At 49.2% G+C, this 10,925-nt stretch overlaps 1 protein-coding gene and 1 long non-coding RNA gene across 2 annotated transcripts in view; one reads left to right on the plus strand and one right to left on the minus strand.

The window, feature by feature from the left end:
* LOC147098089 (uncharacterized) overlaps nucleotides 1–347 on the plus strand; it is a 50,785-nt gene extending 50,438 nt beyond the window's left edge. Inside the window, exon 4 of the long non-coding RNA XR_015074266.1 lies at nucleotides 201–347. This is a non-coding gene — a long non-coding RNA (uncharacterized LOC147098089). The remainder of the gene's footprint in view (nucleotides 1–200) is intronic.
* gatd3l (glutamine amidotransferase class 1 domain containing 3, like) overlaps nucleotides 1–9,096 on the minus strand; it is a 42,669-nt gene extending 33,573 nt beyond the window's left edge. Inside the window, 1 exon segment of the mRNA XM_085971322.1 lies at nucleotides 8,977–9,096. Within this exon segment, the coding sequence (XP_085827448.1) occupies nucleotides 8,977–9,096 (120 nt within the window).
* Between the last annotated feature and the right edge of the window lie 1,829 nt (nucleotides 9,097–10,925).

Below are 10,925 nucleotides of genomic sequence, written 5' to 3' on the forward strand. Positions count from 1 at the left end.
TCTGATCCGCCATTTTACAGGGGTACTGTGTGTCTCCCACGCTGCTGGTAGTCATTGCATTGCATTACCCTCAACTGGCAGTACTGTACTTAATCAAGCATCTTCCACCATCCATTTAACACAACATTCTGTAGGTGAGTACCCAATTACTGTATACTGCACATTTCTTGATTTTTTTTATTTTTCTTTGTTAAAAATAGCCTCGGTAGATAACTCTCTCCGTCATCCGGAATTTTTGATCAACCGGCAACACGCCGGTCCCGTCAGTGCCGGATACCTAAGAGTTTCCTGTAATTTTATTCATTCAAAAACTTGTAAGTTTATTTTTAGCCCCTTTAAAACATGTAAATTTATTTTTCAAAATATTACATTTTTGTTTTAAATATTTAATTAAATGGCATTTTAATTCATTTTAACTGGTGATTTTTTAAAAATGTATTTGATGTCTAGATGTATTTTTTGGGGCATTCCCATTCATGCTTATGGGATTTCCGTACTTAAGGAACCTCCATAAGCATGAATGGGGATTCCATTCTTTCATTCGTTGGGTCGGCCCACGTGATCCCAGGGTCGCTCGCGAACCTCCTGCGCCCCTGGGTACCCAGAGAGGCCAAGAACTGCGAATCTCCGTACCTCCCGGACCACCAGGTAGGCGGGCATTTTATTTGCGGATCTGAGGCATTTCCCCGCGGGAAGCCTAAACCGCAAATTCACCTTAACTCTAATGTTGCCATGGTTCTCAAAGAACCACAACTTGTATTTATATAGCGCCTTTAATGTAGTAAAATGTCCAACAGTTACCCTGTCTTATTGCTGCACTGGGGAAATACTTGAAGCCCAACATCACCTTTTATTCTTTGCCCATTTGTGGTGCAGAGCAACAGCTGTGCACAAGTCAGCCAGATGTGAAGTCATTGGCCTGGAATGTGCACATTTGGCCATGAACCCCATAAGTTGGACTGTTGTGTGCGTTGTCGACAGTGCTATCAAGCGGCACTTACTCACCTGCTCACCGATGCCCAGTTTGGGTTCCGCCAGGACCACTCGGCTCCAGATTTCATTGCAGCATTGGTCCAAACATGAACGAAAGAGCTGAATTCTAGAGGTGTAGAATGGGCCTATATTCTCTGGAGTTTAGAAGAATGAGAGGTGATCTCATTGAAACATACAAGATTATGAGGGGGATTGACAGGGTAGATGCTGAGAGGGTGTTTCCCCCGGCTGGAGTGTCTAGAACTAGGGGGCATAGTCTCAGGATAAGGGGTCGGCCATTTAAGGCTGAGATGAGGAGAAATTTCTTCACTCAGAGGGTTGTGAATCTTTGGAATTCTCTGCCCCAGAGGGCTGTGAATGCTGAATCTTTGAGTATATTCAAGACTGAGATCAGTAGATTTTTGGACTTTAGGGGAATCAAGGAATATGGAGATCGGGCGGGAAAGTGGAGTTGAGGTCAATGATCAGCCATGATCCTATTGAATGGCGGAGCAAGCTCGAAGGACCGTATGGCCTACTCCTGCTCTTATTTCTTCTGTTCTTCTGTTCTAGGTGAGGTTAGAGTGACTGCCCTTGCTATCAAGGCAGCATTTGACCAAGTGTGGCATCAAGGAGCCCTAGTAAAATTGAAGTCAATGGGAGTTAGGGGGAAAACTCTCCACTGGCTAGAGTCATACCTAGCACAAAGGAAGATGGTTGTGGTTGTCGGAGGCCAATCATCTCAGCCCCAGGATATCGCTGCAGGAGTTCCTCAGGGCAGTGTCCTCGGCCCAACCATCTTCAGCTGCTTCATCAGTGACCTTCCCTCCATCATAAGGTCAGAAGTGGGGACGTACGCTGATGATTGCACCGTGTTCAGTTCCATTCGTAACGCCTCAGATAATGAAGCAGTCCGTGCCCGCATGCTGCAAGAACTGGACGACTTTCAGGCCCGTGATTTGCGGTCAGCGGCGAAGCAAATGTGCTCGTCGCAAGCCCCGAAGAAAGCTGCCCACATGAATCTCCCGATCTGTGTGGCGAGACGTTTGTCTTTTTCGACGTTCAATTGATTTCAGTGCTCTGCAATGGGAATCCCTAGTGTGATGCTGTTGTGACGTCATCAAGTTGTCTGAGCAGCCAATCACATTGCAGAATTTTCACAGGCCGGAAATGAGGAAATGAGAAGCTGCTTTTATCCAGACTTTTTAAAAATATTACAGGGAGCGAAATAAAGATTGGGACTTTTATATTGGGATAAGGTAAAAGCTGAAATATCATGAACAAACTTTAAAGTTTTTTAAAGTTTTTTTTTAAATTGTAATTTTTTTATCCTAATGGAGAAATTTGACACTCCACAAATATGAAAATTATTTTTTCAGGGCCAACATGTTTGTTTAGCAGTCAATACACTGTTAAAACCCCAGTTACACCTAATCCAACAAGGCCTAACTTTTAATGGGGTATTTAACAGTGATATTACTGTGGAAAAGCCCAGGTTTTTGTCAGTTTCACTGATTTCATTGATTACACCGATTGCCGGCTATGAGAGGAGGTGGGGATCACAGCGCAGCCAGTGTTGGTGCAGTGAATGACTGTAACTTCAGGATTTCCGTGTTTAGATGCACATGCGCTAAATCCTGAAGTTGCGGTCAGTTTCAGAGGGGTAATGGTAGTTCGCCGTCATTACCCACCATAAATGCCGGGCCTCAGGCTTGGGCTGAAAAGTGGCAAGTAACATTCGTGCCGCACAAGTGCAATGCCCATCTCCAATAAGCGAGAGTCTAACCACCTCCCCTTGACATTCAACAGGATTACCATCGCCAAATCCCCCACCTTCAACATCCTGGGGTGGTCACCATTGACCAGAAACTGAACTGGACCAGCCACATAAATACTGTGGCTACAAGAGCAGGTCAGAGGCTGGGTATTCTGTGGTGAATGACTCACCTCATGTCTCCCCCAAGCCTTTCCAGCATCTACAAGGTACAAGTCAGGAGTGTGATGGAAAACTCTCCACTTGCCTGGGTGAGTGCAGCTCCAACAACACTCAAGAAGCTCGACACCATTCAGGATAAAGCAGCCCACTTGATTGGCACCCCATCCACCACCTTAAACATTCACTCCCCCCACCACCGGCGTACCGTGGCTGCAGTGTGTACCATCTACAAGATGCACTGCAGCAACTCGCCAAGGCTTCTACGGCAGCACCTCCCAAACCCACGACTTCTACCACCTAGAAGGACAAGGGCAGCAGGTGCATGGGAACACCACCACCTCCAAGTTCCCCTCCAAGTCACACACCATCCTGACTTGGAAATATATCGCCGTTCCTTCATTGTCGCTGGGTCAAAATCCTGGAACTCCCTCCCTAACAGCGCTGCGGGAGCACCTTCACCACACGGACTGCAGCGGTTCAAGAAGGAGGCTCACCACCACCTTCTCAAGGACAACTAGTGATGGGCAATAAATGCTGGCCTTGCCAGAGACGTCTACATCCCATGAATGAATTACAAAATAATTAAGAGCCAGAGAAAAAAGAGATAGAATCATAGAATGGTTACAGCACAGAAGGAGGCCATTCGGCCCGTCGAGCCCGTGCCGGCTCTCTGCAAGAGCACTTCAGCTAGTCCCACTCCCCCACCCTTTCCCCGTAGCCCTGCAAATTTTTTTCCTTCAGGTTCTTATCCAACTCCCTTTTGAAAGCCGTGATTGAATCTGCCTCCACCACCCTTTCAGGCAGTGCATTCCAGATCCTAACCACTCGCTGCGTAAAAAAGTTTTTCCTCATGTCATCTTTGGTTCTTTTGCCAATCACCTTAAATCTGTGTCCTCTGGTTCTCGACCCTTCCGCCAATGGGAACAGTTTCTCTCTATCTACTCTGCCTAGACCCCACATGATTTTGAACACCTCGATCAAATCTCTCAATCTTCTCTGCTCTAAGGAGAATAACCCCAGCTTTTCCAGTCTATCCACGTAACTGAAGTCCCTCATCCCTGGAATCATTCTCGTAAATCTTTTCTGAACCCTCTCTAAGGCTTTCACATCCTTCCTAAAATGTGGTGCCCAGAATTGGACACGATACTCCAGTTGAGGCCAAACCAGTGATTTATAAAGGTTCATCATAACTTCCTTGCTTTTGCACTCTATGCCGCTATTTATGAAGCCCAGGATCCCGTATGCTTTTTTAAACTGCTTTCTCAACCTGCCCTGCCACCTTCAATGATTTGTGCACATATACCCCCAGGTCTCTCTGTTCATGCACCCACTTTAGGATTGTACCCTTTAGCTTATATTGCCTCTCCTCGTTCTTCCTGCCAAAATGTATCACTTCGCACTTTTCTGTGTTAAATTTCACCTGCCACGTGTCCACCCATTCCACCACCTGTCTATGTCCTCTTGAAGTCTATCACTATCCTTCTCCTCACTGTTCACTATACTTCCAAGTTTTGTGTCATCTGCAGATTTTGAAATTGTGCCCTGTACTCCCAAGTCCAATTTATTAATATATATCAAGAAAAGCAGTGGTCCTCGTACCGACCCCTGGGGAACACCACTGTGTACCTTCCTCCAGTCCGAAAAACAACTGTTCATCACTACTCTCTGTTTCCTGTCACTTAGCCAGTTTCGAATGGAAAAGTAAAACTTTACATTTTCAAAATCTCCAACAACAATTAAAAGCTGAAGGAGCGAGACTCCACTTGTAATAGTTAATTTTCAGTGCCAGAGAGGCTGACTGGCAGTAATTAACACTTATCACGTCGTTAAAAAGGTATATTGACTTGACTGGTCCGGTGACTCGTTTTACCGGTTTTCAGCTGTGCTGGTCACTGGTTTATGGTTTTACTTTTTCTCCGCTGCTTTAATCTACAGTGACCTCCAACTTGTGTCAATTTAGCCATCATCTTTCTGCACCGCTACCGACTCTCATTCCTATGGCAACAACCTCCATCCTCGAACTCTCTACCCTTCAGATAGCTTCTGGACTTCACTCACCTGCCTTGGACAGCGGTTCGTCGATGCTCCGTACCGGCCCCATCCTGCTTACGTCGGCTTGTCCTTCCATAGGACCTCTAACTTTGACCCTGGTCTTCCTACTATTGTCTCCAACCTATTCCCTGCTACCAGGAAATATGTATTCCATTAATTATTACATTTAAACAGGCCGATGCAACCTGAGCTTTTCCCGTGTCCATTCGGTTGTGCATTTTGGCTGCTGCTCCGAACCCGAGCCATTTCACTTTTTCCCCCTATTTTCCTTTTCTCTCTATCCCTCCCTGATCGCACTCTTCTGTCGTCATGCCTCCTTTCATCTCTCCTCTCTCAGATACTCTGCTCTCCCAAATCCCTACCCCAATCCTTCATTACTCTTCGACCTCCCTACTCTTCTGCTGCTGTCCCAGGCTTGACTCCCTCTTAGTTAAGCCCATAGCTTCCCTCTGTGCCTCTCTTGGCATCCTCCGAAGGGCCTATTGAGGCACTTGTCGCTGCCACCTTACGAGCAGCAACCCCAACTGCCCCATCCTACTCTCTCGCCGACCTTCCCGCCCAGCGTGCCCACTGGGGACAAATCCTGCCAATCTCCTCCCCGTCCAACTCCCCCACCAGCACTGACCCTAAGGACGCTGGCAGTGGGGCAGCCATCACCGACCCTCTCCGCATCTCCATCCAGAATGTCCGTTCGCTGTGAACAAGGCCCTTGCCACCCATAAGTTTATCGTGGATGATTGCATCGACATTATGGCCCTGACGGAAATTTGGTTGAGGGTTGATGACACCTTACACTTAAATGAAGCCTCCCCACCTGGCTAGACCTTCCACCACTTGCCCCGCCCAGACCGCCGTGGTGGCAGTGTGGCTCTCGTCACCAAATCCCACCTTGGTCTGTCCCCCTACTCCTCTGGCACTTTCTCCTCCTTTGAGCATCTCACCTTGTTCCACCCCCTCACCTCTCATTTAAAATTCTCCTTCTCTACCGCCCACCCAAGTACCATAAAAATTTTATTACTGAGATATCTTCACTGCTCTCCTCCCTCAGCCTCTGCACCGAACGACTTCTCATCCTCGGTGATTTCAACTTCCATCTCAATTCATCATGCTCTCTCTCCTCTGAGTTCACTCACCTCCTATCCTCCCTTAATCTCTCCCTCCATGTAAACTCCCCAACCCATATTCACGACCTTGCCATCTCTCGTGGCGTTGCTACTCCCATCGTGTCAATTGCAGATAAGGCCATCTCTGGCCATTTCCTCGTATCGCTCTCCACCCACATTCCCCTTCCACCCCCCGCCACCCCCCCTACTTCCTTCTGTCGCCGCCCCTGGAAAATATCCTGTCCCAACTCTCTTACAAAAGCACTTATGTAATCCCAACTGTCCAGCCTTTGGCCCTCCATTCACCACAACATTTCTGCAGCTACCGATCTGCTCACCCACACCCTCACCTCCACCGTTGATGCCCGAGTCCCTACTAAAACGATCACTCTCTCTCATCCTGGCTGCTCCCCCGGTACGGCCCTCATCTTCGCTCCCTAAAGTCCAAGGGATGCAGACTCGAACGGATATGGCGGACAACTGGTTTAGCCATTCACCGCCAGATCTGGCTGGACCACATGAAGCATTATCGGGCCCTGCTCTCGTCTGCCAAAATAGCTCACTATTCCAGAATCATTCTGGAATGCAAAGATAAACCCCAGCTCCTATTCTCTACTGCTAACCGTCTTCTTAAACCCCTCTCCCCTGTCTCCTCCACCCTCACCTCCGATAACAAGTGTGAGGAGCTCATGGACTTCTTTGTCACTAAGATTGAGAACATCCATTCAGCTGCCTCTGCCACTTCCCTTCCTTCCCCTAGCCCACTGGGCCAAACTTCCTCTAAGGTTCCCCCCTGCCCAAGCCCTAAACTCACATCTTTCTCCAGTTTCTCTCCGATCTCCCCTCATGACCTCTCTGTACTCATCTTGTCCATGAGACCCACCTCCTGCTCTCTCGACCCTATTCCCACCAAACTGCTGACCACCCAACTTCCTTTTCTGGCTCCCATGTCAGCTGATATTGTTAACGGTCCTCTCTCCTCAGGTACTGTCCTCTCCCTCAAATCTGCCGTCAGCACCCCTCTCCTCAGAAAAACCAAACCTTGATCCCTCCTTCCTTGCAAACTACCGCCCCATCTCCAACCTCCCTTTCCTCTCCAAAGTCCTTGAACGTGTTGTCACCTCCCAAATCCGTGCCCATCTTTCCCGCAATTCCATGTTTGAATCCCTCCAATCAGGTTTCTGCCCTTGCCACAGTACCGAAACGGCTCTCATCAGAGTCACAAATGGCATCCTTTGTGACTGTGACAAAGGTAAACTATCCCTCCTCGTCCTTCTTGACTTGTCTGCAACCTTTGACATGGTTGACCACTCCATCCTTCGCCAACACCTCTCGACCGTCGTCCAGCTGGCTGGGATTGCACTCGCCTGGTTCCATTCTTATCTATCTAATCGTAGCCAGAGAATCACCTGCAACGGCTTCTCTTCCCGCTCCTGCATCGTTACCTCTGGTGTTCCCCAAGGATCTATCCTTGGCCCCCTCCTATTTCTCATTTACATGTTGCTCCTTGGCGACATCATCCAAAAACACAGCGTCATTTTCCACATGTACGCTGACAACACCCAGCTCTACCTCACTACCTCTTCTCTCAACCACTCCACAGTGTCTAAATTGTCAGATTGCTTGTCCGACATCCAGTTCTGGATGAGCAAAAATGTTTTCCAATTAAATATTGGGAAAACCGAAACCATTGTTTTCGGTCCCCGCCGCAAACTCCATTCCCTAGCCACCGACTCCATCTCTCTCCCTAACATCTGTCTGAGGTTGAACCAGACTGTTCACAACCTTGGTGTCATACTTGACCCTGAAATGAGCTTCTGACCACATATCTGCAGCATAACTAAGATCACCTATTTCCACCTCCGTAACATCGCCCATCTCCGTCCTTGCCTCAGCTCATTCGCTGCTGAAACCCTCATCCAGGCCTTTGTTAGCTCTAGACTTGACTATTCCAACACTCAACCTTTGGTGGCCATGCCTTCTGTTGCCGAGGCCCTAAGCTCTGGAATTCCCTGCCTAAACGTGTCTGCCTCGCGACCTCTCTTTCCTCCTTTAAGACGCTCCTTAAAACCTACCTCTTTGACCAAGCTTTTGGTCACCTGCCCTAATTTATCCTTATGTGGCTCGGTGTCAAATTTTTTGTCTTACAATACACCTGTGCAGTGCCTTGGGACATTTTACTACGGTAAAGACGCTATATAAATACAAGTTGTTGTTGATTTAACTTTCTTCAGCGAGTTAGTTCATAATTATCGCGCAAATACAACAACTTGACGCCATGCAATGCATTTCAATGGTAAACTAGACAGCAAGCTGCCGTTTTTGCGAAGCTAATGGCGGAGTGGTGCAACTCGGACAGCAACATTTGGATTTCAGCGCTTAGCCACTCGCCTGAAGTTGCTGCAGCATTTGTGCATAAATAACGGCACGTGCTGTTAGCCTCACTGTTATTTTGATATTTTGGTCCATTATAAAACACCCAGCAAGGACGGGGGCGAATCGCCCTCTGGTTCAGAAGGTGCTGTTCTATTTCTACACTCGGAGATAAAGCCGGAAAGTACTTCACTCAGCGGCCACTCTGGTTTTCTCCGTGTTGGCTGTGACGTGGCTTGGTCGAGGCAGCAAGACATTCAGCCCAACCAGCCCGTGTCACAAGCCAATCGTCCAAATCAGTTCTACCCGTCCTGTTTCCACATCACTTCAACCCCGTTTCCTACTCCCCCCTCTCCAATCTAATCTTCAATGTTGACATCGTTTCTGCCTCAGCCACTAACCCTGGGAGTGAATTCCACAGCCTCACAACTCTTGGAGTGAAGAAGTTTCGCCTGCCCTCTGTTCTAAATCTCCCAATACTCCTCAAATCTTTAGAAGTTGTCATTTAACCCACTTGTGGTAACCATGGTCCATACTTACCACGGCCACATTGGTATTGCCTCAGTTTCCCATATCACTGGGCTGGCAGATGAGACAGGAGGGTTGCTTGGTGAATGCCGCCACCACGTTCTTCACCAGCAATGCCCTGGATGCCAACATAGCTGTAGTGTATGTACCCGTCTACCTTTAAGGGAACTATTGAATGTAACCGTTCACCTTTAAGAGAACTACTTTAGGTGTGGCACTATTTGTTTGGCTTCTGTATACTGTAATACCGATAGTGACCACACCAGTATATAAGTGTTGTGGCAGGATTGCTGGGGCAGATTCGCCCTGACCTTCGAATAGTAAAGACCTGTTTGTTTGTTACTCCTGAAGTCTGTGTTGTTGTTAACTGTACAACCCACAGACTTTACAGTGGCGACGAGTCCGATCGTACCCTGCGGCAAGACTACCAAAGCAACGAAGAGCGTCGAAGAGAGGCAACCGCCCTCGTCGTGCTGCTGAAAGAAAACACGAGGCTGCAGCAGGAGGAAGGAGGAAGACTTTAGCAACAAAAGCTTCCATCAGCAACAGGCACTGACTACCCTTCTACCACGGTGCGGAGTGAGCCGATCAGCAGGGAACAAGGCGGCCGCGGAGACTGTGAGTAGGGGAAGGTGTAGAGAATATCCGGAGGATAAGGGCTGTGCACTCGACCACGGTCGAGGGGGAACGGAGCTGCTCAGAAAGTCGGGTCCAACGGCGTCGTGAGACAGTCGGACCTCGATCGGCGGGAAAAGCCGGGCAGCGACCACAGCCACGAAGCGCTGAGACTGGGAGTAGGCGCGGGAAGAGAAACCCAGCTGCAGCCGGGGAGGGAAACACCGGTCTGCGAGAGGGCTGGGAGGCGAACAGGAACCGTGCGGGTGGGAGAGAGAGACAGAGCCGAGCAAGGGGAGAGAGACTGCGCGAGAGCCAGTCCAGCGGCTGAGCTGTCCTCCACCAACGGGGTAACCAGAGCCGGTAGAACCGAACGTGCGGGAGAGGGAGAGACCGAGCCGAGCAAGGGGAGAGAGACTGTGCGAGAGCCAGTCCAGCGGCTGAACTGTTCTTCACCAACGGGGCACCCAGGGCCGGTAGAACCGAACGTGCGGGAGAGAGAGCGACAGAGCCGGGTACGGAGAGAGAGGCTGCGCGAGAGCCAGTCCAGCGGCTGAACTGTCCTCCGTTAACGGGGGGGTACCCAGCGCCGGTGGAGCCGTGCGGGCGGGAGGAAAAGACAGAGCCGAGTAAGGGGAGCTGTGCGAGAGCCAGCTCAGCGGCTGAACCTGTCCGCTGTGGGGAAAGCGTACCCCTTCCACCAGGAAGAAATGCGGGAAGCCGCCATTAGGCGGAGGAGACGACAGAAGCGGGAAACCGCCATTGAAGGGGGCGGGGAGAGAAAGGAAGAGCAGGAAACCGCCAGTTTCGCGGGAAAACCGCCATCTTAACTGACATACCGCCAGTGAAGTGGGCGGGGAGAGAAGGAAAGAGCGGGAAACCGCCAGTTTCGCGGGAAAACCGCCATCTTAAAAAAAAAAAAAACAAATAAATAAGAATACTTAAAGAAATACTGGTGCTGCTCCCAAGGGAAGAAAGATGCCTAAGAGAGGGAATATTAACGATTTTAATTCTGAAATAGAAGACTGGGCCACGTACGTGGAACGCATAGAGATCTATTGCGAAGCCAACAAAATAGAGGAAGACGACAAGGCGATAACATTGCTAAACTCGATGGGGGCAAAAACATACGGGCTCTTGAAGCATCTAATAGCACCAGATAAACCAGCGGATCAGACCTTCGAAGAGATTGTGGCTGTGCTGAAGGACCACTTGAACCCCACACCGTTGACGCTGGCTGAACGATTCAAATTCTACGCAAGAACGCAGAGGAAAGACGAAAGCAATGCGGAATACTTGGTCGAACTGCGTAGGCTAGCGAAATACTGCCAGTTCGGAGGGAATCT

This window comes from Somniosus microcephalus, chromosome 30, assembly GCF_052327205.1.
Source record: "Somniosus microcephalus isolate GS21.2 chromosome 30, FLI_Smic_1.0, whole genome shotgun sequence".
NCBI lineage: Eukaryota > Metazoa > Chordata > Chondrichthyes > Squaliformes > Somniosidae > Somniosus > Somniosus microcephalus.